The sequence below is a fragment of the Apteryx rowi genome, unplaced genomic scaffold (genome assembly GCF_003343035.1).
Source record: "Apteryx rowi isolate R43461 unplaced genomic scaffold, aptRow1 scaffold_653, whole genome shotgun sequence".
Lineage (NCBI taxonomy): Eukaryota > Metazoa > Chordata > Aves > Apterygiformes > Apterygidae > Apteryx > Apteryx rowi.
In genome coordinates, this window is record NW_020450931.1 from 141,497 (window position 1) to 160,631 (window position 19,135).

The 19,135-nt window shown below is 42.5% G+C and overlaps 1 protein-coding gene across 2 annotated transcripts in view; it reads left to right on the forward strand.

Annotated features, from left to right (window-relative positions):
• Nucleotides 1–8,095, forward strand: part of CMTR2 (cap methyltransferase 2) — an 8,547-nt gene extending 452 nt beyond the window's left edge. Inside the window, exons 1-2 of one of the 2 annotated variants that reach the window (XM_026084903.1) lie at nucleotides 150–568; nucleotides 1,600–8,095. In XM_026084903.1, the coding sequence (XP_025940688.1) occupies nucleotides 1,619–3,913 (2,295 nt within the window). In that variant the 5' untranslated portion in view covers nucleotides 150–568; nucleotides 1,600–1,618 and the 3' untranslated portion in view covers nucleotides 3,914–8,095. Of the gene's footprint in view, nucleotides 1–149; nucleotides 569–1,599 lie in introns of those variants that run through there. The other variant, XM_026084904.1, reaches the window with a different exon arrangement.
• The last annotated feature ends 11,040 nt before the right edge of the window (nucleotides 8,096–19,135 follow it).

The window sequence follows — 19,135 nt, forward strand, 5'->3', positions numbered from 1 at the left end:
GAGCTGAGCTGCCGGCTGCGCTGTGGGCGGCTCGCTCGGGCTTTGCTGGCGCGAGCCCTCGCTAAAGCACCGTGCTGGCAGCTGGCGCTCGGGATACGGAGTAGTTCGGGGCGCAGCGCCCGCCTGTATGAGGGGGGCTGCAAAACCGCGACCCCCCTCCCCGCCCTGTGCGGGGGGACTGCATTCGAGGCAAAATAGGGCCTCCGAAGGGAAAGTGAAACTAGCTGACTTCTGCCTTCGTCAAAAGGCAATCGGACTGGGAAAACAAGGGGTGAAGTTCCCCCAGATCTGGTCTGGAACGTCACCCGTACGCGCTTAACCACACGCTTCCCTTCAGCGGGCTGGTTACGGGGAGAAGAGATGACCACGGTAGTGGGACTGTGGCCTGAGACAGTCCAWATACGAAGGGGAAAATTCAGTTGGCCGTTCTTTGTGCTCCTTGCCTCCATAGATTCCTGAGTTTCAATTTATCTTTTTTATTTTAGTTTTTGCAATAAGCTTTTTCATAACAGTTTAAAAGGCTGTATTTCGCTTCTGAGGAAATGGTGTTTTTGAAAAGGTTAAAATGGTATGCTGAAGAATTTCCTGTCTCCTGTGGTCATTTTAATTACACAATGCTGCTTAAATGAAAAGCCTATGTTTTGAAAATCTGAGTTTGTGACTGTCTTGCTAGTGAACCGAAATTCTCCCTTTGCGTGCTCTGTGCTGCCTACTGGAGCAGACGGCAGCAGGCTTGTTAGCTTTGTGCAGAACATGCTTGTGTTAGGCTGCCCTTAGCCATTCAGAGCACAAYGCTTTCCACTCCTTAGTTAACATCAAGTGTGAGTTAGAATTGACCATAAATATCCAAGAAAACCTTCATTTCTAACTTCAGTTTCCCTACTGCTTTTCCAGTAGGGAAAACAAGGTGTAAGGATTTGAAGTGGCCTAACCAAAACCTTATGTGTAGTCATAAAGTTGAGYGCAAAAATATGTTTTTTTTTTTCTGTTAAACCTCTCCCTAGGGAATCTTCAACTAAATGGGGTGGGTAAGGAGGGAACTTTCCTAATGTCCCACTCAATTTGGTGGAAGGAGTATGAATATTAGTTGTTGTGAGTCAGGAGACAATAGAAGGAACAACTGTGCTTCCTCTCAAAAGCTGCCTTTACTTGTTCCCCCACTCCCCATACTTTGGTGCTCTTGAATAAATACTGCCATAATCCCTTGTAAAGATTTGTGGCCAACTTGGTTAACTTGAGTAGCTTGGGACATGTTCTTCTGTTTTGTGACTGAGGGAGATATTACATAGATCCAAACAATTATGAACTAATAAGTGGAGTATTCAGAATTCAGTTAAGAGTCAGCCTACCTTTCTCTGTTCTCTATGAAAGTAGCGTAAAGGGTAGCTGTGGACCTCTGAACCTCCTGATTTCCAAATAGCCTTATTCAAGATAAGTGATTTATTGTTCACATTAATACATGGTTCTGTGAAGCATTTTTCTCTCTCTTTCTGAAATACAAAGGTTAAGGAGGAGAAATATATATATATATTTAATTTTGCGTATTTATATTTCTATTTAGAATTGTAAAAGTGTTTCTTCTCTCCTGCTGTCCTCTAGGTTGTGAATCAGTCCAACAATGAACAAATGTAAGAAGCCTTATGTTGACCAGACTCCAAAACTTGAAAAGTTCAGTCCTGATATTCTTGCTGAAATTGAGAAGCTTTTTGCAAAGAAGTTTTCTTATGCTAAGCCTGTGAGTAATGAATGGCAGCTACCAGATCCCAGTGAGGCCTTTACCTGTGATCACAAGGAATTCAACTCACTCCTTGCTCTGAAGGACTCAATGAATGAAGTCAAGAATCAGCTGAGTGATAAGAACCTGGATGAATGGCATCAGCACACCTCATTTACCAACAAAGCAGGGAAAATAATTCCTCATGTGAAGAAATCTGTGAATGCTGAGCTGTGTACCCAGGCTTGGTGCAAGTTTCATGAGATACTGTGCAGCTTCCCTCTTCTCCCTGAAGAAGCTCTTCAGGATGGAGAACTGAATTCTGTCCACATCTGTGAAGCACCTGGAGCTTTTATAGCCAGTCTAAATCACTACCTGAAATCCCATCACATCCCTTGTGATTGGAATTGGGTAGCTAATACTCTAAACCCATATCATGAAGCAAATGACACCCTTGTGATGATTATGGATGACCGTCTTATTGCAAATACCTTGCCTTGGTGGTACTTTGGCCCAGATAACACTGGTGATGTGATGACATTGAAACATCTAACAGGACTTCAGCACTTCATAAATAATATGGCCACAGTTCACTTGGTAACTGCTGATGGCAGTTTTGATTGCCAGGGAAATCCAGGTGAACAGGAAGCTCTTGTTTCACCTCTGCTCTACTGTGAAACAGTCACTGCTTTAATGATCCTGAGCACTGGAGGATCCTTTGTTTTGAAGATGTTCACGTTGTTTGAACACTGTTCTGCCAATCTGCTTTTTCTCCTAAACTGTTGTTTTGAGGAGGTCCATGTCTTTAAGCCAGCCACTAGCAAAGCTGGAAACTCAGAGGCCTATGTGATTTGTCTTCGTTATTTGGGCAGAGAGAGCATTCACCTGCTGCTTTCTAAGATGATACAGAACTTTGGAACAGAAATGGTCAACAAAGCACTTTTTCCCCAGCATATGATGCCAGAATCTTTTCTTAAAAAACATGAAGAATGTTGCACATTCTTCCACAAGTGCCAAGTAGAGACTATCTCTGAGAATATCCGGCTCTTTAAGTGTATGGAAGAAGCGGAGCAGACAAAACTGAACAGCTTAAGAGACTGTGCAGTGGAGTTCTTTATGCAAAGATATTGCATGAAACCTATTGCCAGAAATAACTGGCTGGTGAAGAAATCTCAGGCTGGTTGCAGCATGAATGCAAAATGGTTTGGGCAAAGGAACAAATATTTTAGTACATACAATGAAAGGAAGATGCTGGAAGCCCTTACATGGAATGATAAAATGGCAAAGGGCTATTTTAATCACTGGGCTGAAGAGCACAGCTTAAATAATGCTGGTAAAATGTGCATTTTGGAAGGATCGTCTTCTAACCTTGAATGTAACTTGTGGTACATTTTGGAAGGAAAGAGACTGCCAATGGTAAAATGTTCTCCATTTTGTGATGGTCAAGTCTTAAAAAATCTTAATGAAGCCATGAAGGAATGGGTAGGGGACAAGCTGAAAAGCAGACAAATGCTGCAGCCTTGTCCCTCTTGTGAGATTCTTTCTGGGGAACTGATACTGGCAGAACTGTCCAGTCTTACCAGGTGTCACCAGGAGGTCCCGAATGCAAGTTGTGGTGACCAGTTCAAGTGCCTTGTGGTGGACTTTCCATCCCTTTGTGATACCGAAAGCCAACCCAAAATGGAAATAAAGCTCCTAGACTCGGCCCCACTGCTGACATTTAGCTTCTCTTTGTTTTACGATGGAGAACCAAAATACCAGCAGCAGCTTTTGGAGTGTGTTTTGCATTCATTGAATCAACTTAAAATAGGAGATGCACTGATTCTGCCTATTCTTTCTTGTTTTACACGCTTCACAGCTGGCCTCATCTTTATACTGCATTGCTGTTTCAGAAGCATCACGTTTGCTTGTCCGACTTCCCATGAGCCACTGAAGACCTGTGCTRTTTTGCTGTGCGTTGGTTACCAAGGTCTCCCAAATCCAGTTGCTGAGTATCTGCACCACCTGAATAAACTAATGAGCTCTTTGCTAGACTCGGACTCTCCCCAGCAGGTTTTGCAGTTTGTGCCCATGGAGGCTCTCCTCCAGGGCAAACTGTTGGAGTTCTTATGGGATTTGAACACAGTCATTGCAAAGAGACAACTCCACTTGATCGTGCAAGCTGAGCAGCAGCAAATGCCTAGCAATATTTCATTCTAAAATAATTACAGAATGGAGCAAGTTCCTGCTCTTAGAGCTTGTTTCACAGGCAGGTAGAAGTTGTTAGGAACACTGCTGCATGGCTGTAATGTCACTGTAAAACCTTGGCATGGTGTTCCTAGTGTTGGGATGCCGTTTTGAGCTACCAGCGTTTGTGGAAGCCAAAACAYGGTGTTTGGGCCAAAACACTTGGCAGTGTGCAAGTCTGATGCAAGACGTAAGGGGTAAAGCGTCTTGTGAGCAAGCGGTTGGCTCACAAATGTTAGGTTAAAAATGACTGCCTTTAAGCAGCAGCAGAAGAGTCCAAGGAAAGAGGCTCTTTGGTTTTAATTTCATGTATGCTGTATGATTTTTTGATAGGTCATTTTGTGGCCTTGTCCCCCTCCCCCCCCTTCCCAAATCAATGGAGGGGTCATTATAGCTTTATTTTTAAGTGGTTTTTATGGGATCTTTCAATTGTCTTGAGACACCCGAGTGAAAGTGAGACTCGCATCTGTCTAGTGAATGTTAATGAGGACGTGCAAATGTTTTTCAGATTAGAAACATGATCGTGTATGGATTTGTCTACCAAAAATGCTTTGGGGAGGAGTACTGGAGGAGCATTAAGCTGAAAAAGTACATGATACTTTGTTTAGAAAATTGTGGTAAAGGTTTAATTTGGTTCCCCTTAGAGATAAAAATGAGGAAATTAGTAACTGATGCGGTTCCTTTAAGAGAATCCAGTTTTATTTTTCATACTGCTTGTTTAAGAGCTAAATTTTGAGGCCTAACTTGTGGGTATTAACACTTAGTTTTAAGTTTGTAGTTTACATGGGGAAAAACTGCTCAGAGGGAGAAATGGYGTTTAAAGGAAAAATGGCTTTAACTGTCGATGTGTGCAAGATCTCTCGGAAAAAGGCTGAAAGAGCRCAGTTATAAGAAGGAAAATATAGTCTCCTGATTAATTACCAGTCACCTTCTGGAAGCACTTCTAATTATATAATGTAGGAGCTTGAAGGATAATTGATTACTGGTGGGGACTAAAAGCACTGTTGAAAAACTGTTTTGTCTGGAGCTGCTGCACATTTAATAGGCTTTTTTGCCACGTTGATCAGGGCAGAATTTAATGCATTTAACAGTTCATTTTTTTTTTTATTTGAGAATTGGATAGGTGAGTGAGCTTGTGGCTCAAGTCTGACTAATTCATAACGTTTTCTAAAGATCTTGCTTTTTACAGTTGCACGTAAATAGAAGCAGAGAAATCTGCCCAACAAAAGCTTCTGGGACTGGTCATTGTCCGTTTTAATTTATTAAAATGAACTTTTTGCTGGGAGCTGAGTCATGTTTCCTCCCGACTGGGAAGATTGTGGTATTGGGCAGTAATAGCTTCTTCTGTACGTCATTTTTTGAACCTCTAAACTCAAGAGTGCAAGCAGGGCCACAGATGAATCTCCCTGAGGAATAAAAAAGAAACGATGATCACTAAAATAGGAAGAGGGAAGAAATATTTTGGAGGAAGAATGGATGGCAGGACAGTATCAAAGACCACCTGTAAAAGCTGCCTTTTCCTGAGACAGAAAACACGGTAAAGGTGTTGTCCACTAAAGACACCCTCACCTCTTTGCCACTGTTTCAGGGGTGATTAATGTTTCCGAAACTCCTGCTGAGCCGAAGCATTTTAAAAGACTTCTCTTAAAGCAGAGGTAATGATATATTTCAAGTGCGTGGAGGTGCTGACACTGATAATCCTCTGCGGAGGTCTGAGCAGAGAGAAGCCTCTTGTCTGGTAGATAAACATAAGTCACTTTTTTTCCTCACTAATGTTAGTCTGATCTATTTTTTAACTGTTGTTTATATAGCTAAAGCAAAATTTGGAGGTAACTGATTAGGAAGTACAAAAAAAGGTATGTGCACACCCTGCTATGAAAAGCCAGACCTCTAAATTAAACGAAGGGAATCGGCATGGTGGGGATCCTGATGTCCAGTTTTCTTTGAAGTCTTTTTTCGTTCCTTGCCAGATGTTGGGAGATGACAGGAAAAATCCTTTGAGAGCAGCTGCCCCTTCTGTTAAAAAGGAAGGATGTGGTTTGGATAGTCTTTTTTTTTTCCCTTTTTTCTTTTGATTTAGTTCTCAGTGGCAGGAGTTCCAAAGTTAGGAATGATACCAGTCCTTTTAGTCGTGAAAATCCTGCATTGTTGTAGCTGTCTTTAGACCAAAGATTTCTTCAAGGAGAAAAAAATACTTAATTTCTGTTGTGACTTTTGGGATATGTAAGAATGCAAGGGAAGAATGTGTTAATTTTTTTGGAGAGGGTCTGATGACATCCGCTTTCGTTGATGCTGTCGGTTTATTTGAGCAATTTTTATTTGATTTGGGATGAGACCTGATTACATGTCTCAATCCTGAATGTTTTTAATGTGCTCTTTTTTTACTTGATTGAAGATGTAGCGAATACTGGCTTTCACATTTAGGATCTTCAAGATTCATGCAGAGAAAGGGGTGGGGAAAAGAATAAATTGGTTATGCTATGATCAAGAAATAGGCAAACGAGGTAAATTTAGCTTGTGCAGTGACCATGCTGTTCTGTATTTCCAATGAAGAATTGGTATCTAGGCCCTCTGATAGCTAGGAACACCGTTGTTTTCCTGAAGCTTTTTGGATCTTTTGTTCGAAGCCAGCACAATATTTTGGAATAACTAGTCACATGAGGGCTAAATAAATTGGGTTCTCCACTAAGTGACAGTACTGATTTTTAGTTGAGTACATTAAAATTTAGAGATGCACCACTTACCTTTACTGATTTTATATTTTATTTAGGTGTACTTGGATGTGCACAGTTTGTAAGCGTGTTTGCCACTGGTTTTCAGATTTAATTTCTRCAAGACATAATGAGATTTGTAGTATGAAATCCAGTAGTCCGTAAAATGGTACTAATTTGTGTCTATTCATCTTAATTTAAGCCGTTTCTATCAAATTACTGGTTGAAAAAAAATTATATAGTTAGCAGAATTATTGTCTATTAGAAAAACAATTTGGGACTTAAGGAAAGGGCTCAATATTGGGCAGCTGGAAAAAGGGAAGAAAAAAACATGATTTCTGGCCACTTTGCTGGGTAAATTAGGATGTGGAATACCCTTGAATCCTTGATTCACTGGAAGAAGCAAAGGTGAACCAGTAAGCTGTAGCCTTGGATCGTTGTAATCTCCTGCTACCCTTCCTAAAAATCTGTCTTTTGACATCTTACTATTTATTTTATAGATGATTTACAGCATGTTAATTCTTAAGGGTGAAAAGGGGGAAGTCCCGTGCAGTTTGTCTTGGTTTTGGTGGAATTAAATTATTTTGTTTACCAGTACTAGTTGTCCCCATTTCTCACTTTGAACAAGAGCCTTCCAGGTTTCTGCTTGTGCTCTTTGAAAATCTTGTATTTTTTTAAGCACATTAGTGAGCAAAGACAGGGAAATTAGTTTTTTTGCTGAAGTCTGGTGATGGTTTCTCCGTTTCATCCTTGCAACTACTTCTGGAAGTGCCATACTGATGTCCTTAGCCTCAGTTCTTTGTGCATTTAATTCAGTCGACGCAAAGATCAGATGGAGTTACCTGTTTATGCCAGAAATGCTTTCAGCCCATGGCTGTTCATTGGTTACTTTTTAGGCAATAATTTGGATTGCCATCAAGCCCTTGTATGTGACTCCTTGTGATTCCCAGACTGATTCCATGTCTTAAGAGAAATTTGCTGTAAGAATTAGCAGATGGCTGCAGACACTTTTGCTTGCACCAAGCAGAAGCTTTAAGTAGCATTTAAGTGCAGGAAACTCTTCCCTGCTCAGTAGAGGCTAATTTAACTTGCCATTGACTGGATTTGCTAGCCTTTCCTTGCTAAAACAGCTAAAAAAAAATGCATAACCATCAGAGCAAATGCAGTTGTGTGCCACCTTTCCTGTACGCGCGGGTATGTCTGTGTTTACGCTTGTGGAAACCCCCAGGATTGTATGGTTGTGAAGGGTTTGTTTTATAACTAATCAATGTATGCTTTTGTTTTGAAGGATGTATGTATTTGTGTAAGTACATTAAGGGATGTTGGTTTATGTGGCTATTGTCTTTTCATTTGATCTGCAAATGAATGTTAAAAGACCTTTTAAAAAGAAAGGGAAAAAATGATTTATATGGGGAAAATAAAGTATTTTATTTTAGGTTTTTAAGTGTTACTTTAAGTGTCTGTCTATCCAAATGTGGAACAAAGCAATGAAGTACAATTGGGGAGAAGTTTGGGGAGGTGTCAAGCACTGGGAAAGGAAACTTTAAAGCTTTCAATTTTTTTATCTGAGCAACAACTTCCTCATCCTGCTGACTGGATCCATCCTAATGTATGAAGGGTGCGGGGGTATTTGAGTGGCCTGCTTAGTGGAGGGTGTTTGGTACTAACTTTCTTTAACTGTCTTTACCTTTGCAGTTTACCACTTAGAGAGGCTTCAGGTGCGAGCGTGGTCAAAGCAAGGTGTGGGAGGCCTTTTTGGAGTTCCCTTGGCCTTGTTACCAAGACTTACAATCTATGTCTCCTTGTGTGGTTACTGTAACCTACTTCAAAAGCAAGGACTTTGTCTTAAGGATCTTCAGTTTCTCCTGGCTATAACAGACCATCTGGTATGAGAAGCCCATTATATAGTATACTTCTGTCAGCAGAATTTATTAATCATTTTCCATATGTTCTCTTGCCTTCACTGAATTTTATTATAAAAAAAAGCTGCATGCCTTATTTCTCAGGGTCAGTTTTGCTGTACTAACAAGAGTTYCARCTGATTTTCTTTGGCGTGGCTCTCAGATTTGTCCTGGGACTGCTTGCTAACTTGTTCTTATTGAAATCATTAATGCTAATTTTTTTTATYGCCTTTCTGCTCTGGAAGTGATGGAGAACTCCATATTAGGGAGCTGGGGAAGATCATCCTGTGTCCTTGAGGTATGAGGTGATACAAGAATTATATACTATTGTGATATCTTAATTTTCTTAGAACCAGTTGGTATTTGTTGGGGAAACTTCTTAAGCTGGAAGTGGTGTGGAATGTATGCTGAAATGCAGGACAGTGTCTTCTTACTTGACTTTAATGAAACTCTAGGCAGTAAGTATTGACCATTAACCTCAAAATGTACTTAGGGGGSTTGTGAGGAGTTTGGAAATGAAAGCCCTTTGAAATGGAGGCCTGAGTTGGAAGAACCTATTAAAAGGATTGCCAGGTCAAATTTGGTCAAAACATTGTTAAATTATAGGTAAATGTAAATGCTGAGAATTGTCTTCAAACCACTAAGCAGTGCTCAGATATTTGCATTCCCAGCATTACCATATAAATACAGTGCCTGAAAACACACAAAATGGCAGACTGGAAACTCAAGGAAAAACACTGCCTTCCTTTCTGTTACAAACTTTAAAACTGCCTAGGTGACTTCAATCTTTAAAGTCACTTTATATACCACATTGTTGATTATAAATCCTATTTGAATTTTGATAGATCCTAATATGCTAGCATGCCTGCCAAGTTATACAAGAGTTTAAATGGTGTGGAAAGCTAAGCCAAATCACTGACCATAGAGCAAATGAACTCTTTCCCTAACTGAACTGAGTTATTTAGCAAATATTTTTACTGTGTTGTATTAGGCTCTTGGTGTCTGCAAGGGAGACTGAGGAAACGAAACTTTTCCCGTAATACAACTCCTCATACTTGAAGGTAATTAGTGCACCTCGTTTAGTGGCCACTTCTGTTAAAAGAATATTCTTCCTGCTTAGGAAACTCAAATGTGTTTATTAAAGTGCATCTTCAGARTGCGTTATTAAATGAAGATGACTGTCACTTTTTAACAAATTGATTTATCTGAATTGGGCGACAGCAGGGAGAAGTGAATCAATATTCAAATCTTATTTGTTGCTAAAGCCAAAGATCGTTATCTGTRTAGCTAAGAAATATAAATGAGTGAATGCTGCCTTGTATAAATGAAAGCTCATGCTGAGGTACCCCTAGGTCCTCTGCTGTCATGTACCTGTGTCTCAAAACGATGACCCAGTAGCGAGTCGGTAATGAAACCTCAATTAGACTGAAGAATGAAAGGACTGAGGTGGTGAAGTGCCTTAATTTAAGTCTCCGGAGAATTAAGAAGATTAAATACTGTCTTTATAATCAGTTGACTGCCTCAGGTTGATGACAGAGCACTTCATAGCTCTTGAGTTGAAATGTAATGAAATCTGTCTTGGGGTCACAATTAGACTGAACTCCAGGGTGGCTGCCGAATGTCTCCACGTTCGCTCAGACAGCAACGCTCTTTGACRGATGGCGGCGTTCAGCAGGGAAGCGCGAGCCTGGTGTGTAGGGCTGCTGCTGATGGGGACGCCTGAATTGCGGGAGCAGTTTGAGAAGTGGGGCTCCCTGCCTGCCTTACTGCAGCAACACTGGTATCCCCAGCTCTGCTAGCCTGAGTAAGCCACGCTGCAAGCCAGGCAGACAGTTTTTAAAGCCCTGCATGGAGAAGGTCAGTAGTACAGGGTGTATTTGGGGCTAGTCTGCTTAGGACTGGGACTACCATAGGTTTCCTGGCCAGTAGCAGAGGGGTTGATCAGTTGTGGAGGCTTGCTGTCACCTAAAACACATTAACAGCCACATGTCTTTTAGAGCTGGCATTGAATGAATGTTATAGCATGAACTAAAAGGGACTTGGATCCAGCTAAGGTGTTCTGAGAAAGGAGAGCTATATCCCTGTCTAGATCAAAGCCTTGCCTCTGCTCTGCGAGACTGCTGAAGCRGCTAGTCTTCAACTATTGGAGCTTGCACTGTGTATGGAAATACCCAAAGTAGGCTTGATGTTTAATAACTGTCAGTTCTAGGGCCTTAACTATAAATCACAAAGTAATTGATTTCAGGGTGTTAATGAAATGTAGATTTATAGAGAAGTGGTTATGCCTAGGATGCATGCAGTTAATAGCATTGGAGCTGGATAAAACCTAAATAAGCTTTGTGTTTCCATTATGAAGCAGGGTAGCATAAGCCCATAAATTTATATTCATATAGATGGTTCTTAATTACTTGACTAGTTTTGTGGAAGTTCATGAGCCTCTGTACTTGAATTCAGTTTTACAGATTTGGAAGCCTGTTCAAAGCTCTGGATATTGTCCAACTCTCAGTTCCCGCACCTTCCATATGGAGTGAGTGTCCCTCCTGTAAGTGAGAAAACTGAGGCTAAAGACCAGATCCTAATTTTACTTGGGCAGACTTCTGTGGAGGTCTGAATAGAAAGAGAATCAAGCCCAAGTGTGGAATTACTGATTTGTCCCTCTGGGGATTGCAGAGGGGACGGGACAGAAATCGTTCCTCAGGTTGGATGCTGAGACAGTGGGGGTATGTTAAAGTGAGCTAGAACTGTAGTTTTAGGCTGGTTCTATTCAGAGTCCTCTAGTATGATCCTGATAAAGTGCGTTTAGCATGTGTATTCAGTCCTTTGGAGTAGGGTTGGGTCTAAACATGTGTAGCAGGCTCAGAAAATAGACTTCTGTTTTGGTAACTGACTGTAATCATCACATCACTTCTTGCAGTTCTGAAGTGAGCTGAACTGCTTCCTGAAGGAAACAGTGACAGCAGCGGTCTCAGGAGCATGAGTGGAAGTAATGAAGCAGTAATTAGCAATTAATAAAATGTGGTGAAATTTATAATTTTAATAACTGCTGCTCTGGCCTAGAGGTCTGGTGGCACTGAAATGTAGAAGTCCCTTGGAAATCTACAACTCTGGAGCAATTATGATTTTCTTTAGACACCATCTGCTCTTAGAACAAACTTGTATATTTATTTTTCCCCCCTGAAGGTAGATGAAGTGTTAAGGTCTCTGCTACTGTGACTTTTCACAGCAGAGATGAAACTGAAGCCAGGATTAAGGTATGGGGGCTGAGATGGCCCTTGTGGCTATTAGTGTCACACAGAGGCTGGGAGACTGAGGTGCTGTTAAAATAGCCAGCAGGATCTTGGGAAGGTGTTCAGATGTAGTAGGAACCAGGAAAAACATGGACAGAACCTCCTCTGTAGTTTGCTGAGGGTTTAGTCTGGTTTCCAGAGGGAGTAAAAAGTGTTGTCTCTATGCTCTTCCCCCCTGTCCCATGTCCTTTTGAACCCACTGAGCAATGTCTGGAAGATGTCAAGTTCCTACAAATATTGTGACAATGGAAGGCTGGATGAGAAGGATGAGATGCAGTGAGTGTCCCTGCTGAAGGCATGAGTTGAGCCGTTCCTATGGCTCAGAGCTGACACTGGTGGCTGACCTGGATGCACATCCCTAGGAAGCAAGGTTTCAGGGACTCTGCTGTTTGTAGAATTGGCTTTCCACATGTTCTGTTACTAAAACATCTCCTATGAAATGGAGAAAATGTTTGGTTTGTTTTTTCCCCCTAAGAAACCAAAGGGAGTGCTAAGTCAGCACTCTGACCTGATGTTAGCGTTGGATTACTAACATGAGGCAAACCCAAGATTTAGAGGCCAGTAACTATACTGAGGAAGAGGGATGTGGTCCTGGGGTGGTGACGCATGATGGCAATGCTTCCTGCCCCTCAAATCGTCATGGTACTTTGCTTTACGAGTCATATACTGTTTTATGCCTTGCTTAGCACTGTAAAGCACACCACAAATCCTTGCTCCCTTAAAGATCAGTTGGAAAAAGATCAGATCTTGAAAACAATTTAACAACCCCTTTCTTCCCCTCATGTAATCATTAATAGGAGCTGAGAGGCCATTGGGAGGGTTAGATTAGGCTGAATTCTTTTTTCTGTTGTCAACTATAGGAATGCCCTATGGGCTTGAACAGAGCAAAACACTTTTCAAACAGCGAAGGCGAGGAAGTGGGACATGGGAATTTTGGAAGACGTAAGTGCAATTCTGGAACGTCATTTGTTCCCACTGAAGGGCTGTATTAAGGATTCAGTTTTGTCTTGTGTAAATCAGCTTTAATTAATAGAGCAGATGCACCAACAACATATCCGGAAAYGAAATGGAGGAGAAAGAAAAGAGGCAGCTGGTGCTTATGGATGTAAATATTTGCTTTTTGGGAAGTAAAGCTCTGCTGCAGAAACTTCAAATTCAGAAGCCTGTTTCTTTTGCCTATGGAGAAATATACACGGAGCAGGAAAAAGTTAGCTAAACCCTAATGCTTTAAGTTTGATTCTAGTGCATGTGATGCAAGAAATATGTTTTTGGAATAGAGTCAACACATGAAATCCTGGTTCCTATTGAAATCTGAAGGCCTGGTCCTATGTTGGCCTAAAATGCTGTAATTTCAGAGGAGCTGTCTTTATATCAGCAGCCTTCCCCAGGGACTCTTGTAGGTCTCTGCGATACAGCATTAAGTAATAAACATGGTTAAATCAATATGCTGATCTTCAACCCACTAGAGCAGGGCTGGGTGCAGTGATGCTAATTATGTAGGGCCTTACTGGCAAACCAAGTGGAAGAGGTACGGMTATGCGAAAGCCCCTCTTGAGGAGGTGTGGCATGTGTGGTCATGGACCCTGGTCTTCATTTGAAATGGGGATTTTTGCTTTTTAAAGCAAGACAAGAATTAGGGYGTTGTATTTGGTGTTGATGGCACCCTCTGTGGCTCTGCTGTGTTGTTTGAGGACTCTCCTTGAAGGGGAGGGCAGCYTTTCATTTTTTTCACTTTCTTTTAATAGCAGACTTTTCATGTGATCCCTGGCTGTTGATGTTACAATTGAGAGCTTTTCATTGTGCTTTGTTTTTTTTGGTTACTGCCTGTAACTGCTAAGGAAAGTTTGAAAATGTTAGCCTAACAGCACAAAATCCCACAGCAAATAAAGAATCTTAAAGTATTTTAAAAGAAATCCTGACTGGAGGGTGGCAATGTCCATTCTGGGACTGGCAGTACTGGAAGGGAAGAAAATAAGGAGGGATTCATCCAGAGCACATATTTTCTGCTCAGTGAACTGGACGGTGGGGATGGGGAGGAATTGTTCTGCAAAAGAAAAGCAGTAGCGCAAGTGTTGCTAGAGCTTATTGCAAACTTTCTGAAGATAAAAGTCTGTCTTACTATGTAGTTTTGTGCTTGGAGTAATATGTCTGGATTCCTTCCACCTTACTTTGCATGCTTATATGTGGGACTTGGGTTTTGTGCTTCAATTCTGTGGAGACACCTCAAAATGGTAATACAGCTCTTGAGTGGGTTGGATCTGGATCAAGGTGGAGCCCCTCTGTCCTTAAAGCTTCTTGGAAAAGAAAGCTTGCAGGTCTGTGTGTAGTGCTGCTGATGAGGGAAGTGGGATTTCCAGACCTGGGGACCAGGTTGCTTACCCTGTCTGTGCTGTATTTAYGCTGAGGAAACTTGTCTACAGTAACACCTTGCTACCTGTCACTTTTCTCTTTCAGAGCTCTGTTATTGATTATTTAATGCCCTGCTCTGGTGACTGTTGTCATGTTTTCCATCCTTCATCCTTAATTGACCTTGATGAGCAGCAGGAATCTGAAGGTGATGATGAGAATGTAATGGATCATAAGAGGCAGCAGGACCACTTGCAGTGAAGGTTWTGTCAGGTGTTTCAATCTCACAGGTGAAGTGTCTGAGACCTTCTAGAACAGTAATCTGCTCCAGGATGGGTCAGGCAGGGTCACCAGGACATTATAAAGTTTAATTTTGTGTTATAAAGGGATCTTCCACTCTAAACCTCAGGCAAGTAAGCAGTCATCTTTTGGTATTTTAAAGCAGTCAATCTCCTTTGCCTCTCTGTCATTATCAGATGTTGAATTGGCAGCTGATGACCCCAGTGGCTTTGCTTCTGTCTCTCCATCCTCCATGTCATGTATACTGCCCCTGTGTATTTAGTTTACGTGCATTTCTCAAGTGCCTGCACACCTTCTCTATGCCATTGATTCTTATGGGAAAAAGTGAACTGCTGACAGGCACGCTTCCAAGATCACATCAGCAGATGATGGGGTATGCCTTAATCTGTAATTTGACTGTATGGGGAATATATCTGTTTTGCAGAGCCATAGTTTGGGGGTGGGAGGTCAAAATGTTTCTACAGCATTGAAGTAATGTAGTTGGAAACGTTGCATCCTTTTCACACAACAAGGTGGTACACACTGAGCGTGCATATAGTCAAATACATGACTGAATTGCCTCAAGCTTACAGAAGTTACTGTGTTGAAAAGCATGTAGAAAGTAGTTGAATAGTCCTGTGCTGCTGTTGAGGACTTTTGGAAACTAAATGGARGACTTGTTAAGCTTCCATCTGATGTTGTTGTTCTTATTTCCCCAGGACCTGCTTTAACCAGTGTCCCCTCTGACTGTATCCCTCGAGCATTCCTTTCTAGCCTTGGCCTGCAGTCTAAGGTCTGATCCACTCTTTAAATCGTTAAGGATTTGTGCTCCTTTATGATTAGGCAGTTCATGGCAAAAAGATGTCTTCATCTAAGATYGTGCTGATAACATGGTTCCTGACTGTTCTGGGGCAAGGATTGTCTCTTATGCTGTTACAGTGCCTCTTGCAAAGAGTCTTATCTCGTCRGGTTTCCAGGACAACCGCAACTCAGGAAATCAATGATATACTCTGCTACTTACCATCTGTGAGCCAAAATGGGATGTCCCTTGTTGTAAAACTGGGGTCGGTTTTAGCCACATGGTCCTTGCGCAAGGAGTCATTACACAGGCTGCCCCAACACTTAGCTGGGAATGGAAAACCAACACAGGACACTAAAGCAAATTATTTTTTTCTGGCTTCTTTTCATCTGACCCAGGAAATCAGTTCCCAGCATGATCTGGCAGCAGGTACTGGGAAGAGATAAATGTAGCTCACTGATTTGYTCTAGTGAGCAGGATTTTATCAAAACCACACCCCTCCTTGCCAGGAGGAAATATGAGAGATCTTTGCTTATTTAAGAACTAGTGTGTTACTACTGTGTGCTGGTGGGCACTAGTTAGACTCGAACCAGTGTGCTAGTGTGGTACAAATATCATGGGCAGCTGGTCCTATGAAGGGTCTGGGGGCAGCTCCTGGATCTGGGGTGCAACTCTTTTTCAGAGGAAAGTGAGCAAAGCTGCATGCATCTGGGTGGACTGTTTGGGGGAGCTAGAAAAGAGGCTCTAGCAAGCAGGGAGGCAGGAGAGGGCTCAGAAGAGCAGACTTGAACCCAGTGCTGGTCAGCTAAGGATGCTTGGGCAGTGAGAGAAGGGAGAGGGATAAGTGTGGGGTGTTTCTCTGAATAATGGGGATGGAGGAGAGTCTAGGCAGCAGGGCAGGAGCCTCAGTGAATAGGAATAGCCTGGGTACACGAAGGTCTGGAGAAAGGAGAGAATGGGAGCTCCTGGGGTTTGGGACTCGGGGTCAATGGAAAATGCATCTTCAGGCTTGATGGATGGACTGTGAGTGTGAGGGGCTATTGCAGGCGAGATGGGACTGTGTCTGGAGAAAGGAGGCCATGGCTTTCTGTTTAGCACAGTCTGGAGCCATTTCTGTTTCACCTAAAAGCACAGATAACTAAATTGCAGCCAGTTGGCCACTTGTCTTGAGCAAGACGACTCACTAATTGTTCTGTCCCATGAACACATTGGTACTGTGGCAGGTGGGTTCTCTGGCTGCCTATTGCCTTTTGTCTTAAGTGGGCTGCTGTGAGTAAAACTCCGGGCACCCCAACTTCCAGAGCAATTAGGGACATGGTTTTATGAAGGGCTAAGTGCTCCTTAGAGCCACTGAGCCCCTTGGAGAGAGACCTGGGGCCTTGATAGTTCATTATTTCCAATTAGCATTGTCAATTGTACAGGATTTGATCTATACCTTAGCTGGCTGTAAAGCATCAGTCAGCCCTGTTGTTTGATGTTTAAGTGCCTGGGTAACCCATCTTCTGTGGGAGAAGCAGAAAGCTTTGTAGGCAATGCTGCAGCAACAGGACTGCTCTAAAGTAACAAGAGGGAGCAATTTATTGAATTATGCTGTCCAACATTGCAGGCCTTTGACAAATGGAATTGCTAGAGCACATGGCAAAGGGCAAGAAGATCTGTATCCTGGATGGCCTGTTGGGGCAGGCTGACGTTTTGTCATGGACTTGACTTGCTGGCTTCCCACTGAGCTTTAGGATGCAGATCTCAAAGCAGGCTCTGTTTYGATGGAGCTGTGCTTCAGAGCTGCACTTCAAAACCTAGTGGAGAATGTCCCTGCAGGGGGGACTCTAATTGCTGTGTATTTTGACCATAATGATAAGGGGAGACAGAACAGGGGCAGCTGTGAGGGATAAATGAGATGTTGTGTCTAATGACTCCCAGATTGTATTTTTCCTGGGTGTTTGGTCTCCCCTGGATGCCAGGAGGAGGCAGTGGGAGCCAGGGTCTTCTCTCCACATGGGTTCCTCCTTTTTGTCCTGGCTCTGCAATGAAACACTTGTTAAAAGCAGGAACGAAGAAGGGAGACCTGGGCCGAGCTCTCTGCTAGCAGAACGGTGCTGAACTCTGTGCACTTGCACCAAAAGATGATTTGGCTCTTGGTGCTGGAGGGCTGAGTGCATGCTCCCTGCAGAAGGTGAGCAATTTGTTCTGTCCCCTCACCTGCACCCTTTCCTTCTTACTTAAGGACGGAGGGCAAAGCCTAATGAAGATAGGATCTTTAGCACAAAAGGTAAATCCTGTGGAGTCATTTTCAAAACTTAGATTACCTCTATAAAACCAGAGCAGAAGAGAAGGGTTGGGGTTACTGAGCTTTGAATTTAGTTTCCACTGTGACTCTCTGACAGGACTATGAGTGATTGCCCATCCTACCATACATGACTGGGAGCAACACAGCTTGTTGTAACACCTGTCAAATGCAGGAAGAGCAAGTGTGTTGGATCAGGAGAGAGCTCCTCTTGCCCAGGCTCACCAGCTGGAAAAGTCTCCCTTCCTCCCTTGCCCTTAGAGTTGCTAGAGGCTCTTTGGGGAAAGCAGTAGCCTTGTTCTGTGGCTGGGTGGCAAAATGGGACACTTGCCTTGAGACACTGTGGTTCCTTTAGGGCAAAGCAAAATAAGTAATGTTTTAGATGAATGTTGTTGTTTTTTTCCTAATTTTATGCAGTCCTGTTCTATCTAATCCTGGCTGTTCTCCCCAGCTGTCCATCACTACTTGTGTGTTTTGATGCCTCTTGTCACAAACAGTATGGTAAAAAGATCTTGGTTATTTTCTCTTTCCTTTTTTCCCCTTCGAGAAGTGTCTCATTTAATTTTTGCAGCTGTCCTGACTCTTTCCCCCTATCATTACAGTGAAGCAATGTGGCAATTACAGAGCTGGCCACCCCCGGGAGGAGGTGTGCTCCACTGGCTTTTAAGGAGTTTGCAGCACTGTACTCTGTGCTCATCTCTAAAGCATTTCTGGTCTCCCTGTGACATGGATTTTAATATTGTGCCATTCCAAGTACAGTAACATCTGCAGAGATACAAAATGTCTGGTTCATGGACTGGTTTCATGGATCTTTGATTCTTTTAATCTCACTTGAAATGTGTTATGCCACGTTTTCTCCCTTCCCTTCTTTCCCCTCAAAGGATAACTGTTTACACCACCTCTGAGATAACCAGTTAAGGTGTCTATCACCTCGCTGTTGAATTGCCAAGCAAGGACCCTGGAAATAATGGGATGTCTGTCTTTTTCTTGGAGTGTTTGACCCTATAGTTTGTAGTGCCAGAGGGGGAGGCTTCTCTGAAGGGATGGTGGACATTTGGACCTAACTGCTATCAACCCTTGGTGTTATCCTAGCATTGTCAAACTGTTTCACAACCAGCTTTCTTCCTCTGGCTTTGCTGTGTACCTGGTCAGGATCCGGAGCTGAGTTACAGCGGGCCATGTAGCTGGTGTGGAAAGTAAGCTGGTCAGAGACATCAGGGTTTGATCTAATACAGGAGAGAAGTTTTATGGTCTAGCTCTGATCCTGCTGAAGCCACTAATGTTACCATTTCAGAAGAACAATCCTAATGGTAAGGTTGAACCAGTCCTGGAGATTTGCTGTAGGTACTGAAGAGAATAGAGGGTTAGTAGCCAATGCATAATCATATGGGCCACCTTAATGCCATTTCTTTGATAACTTGTAGGAGGCATTTTTATTTTGGATTGTGTAAGGCAATGTAAAGCAATCCCATGCAGCTGGAGTCCAGAGGGAAGGCTATTTCAGGGCTGTGAAGATCTCTGCTCCTGTGATAGCTGTCTCACTACTACAGCGGTTGGTTTTATTTTGCTTCAGGACAATTGAATAAAA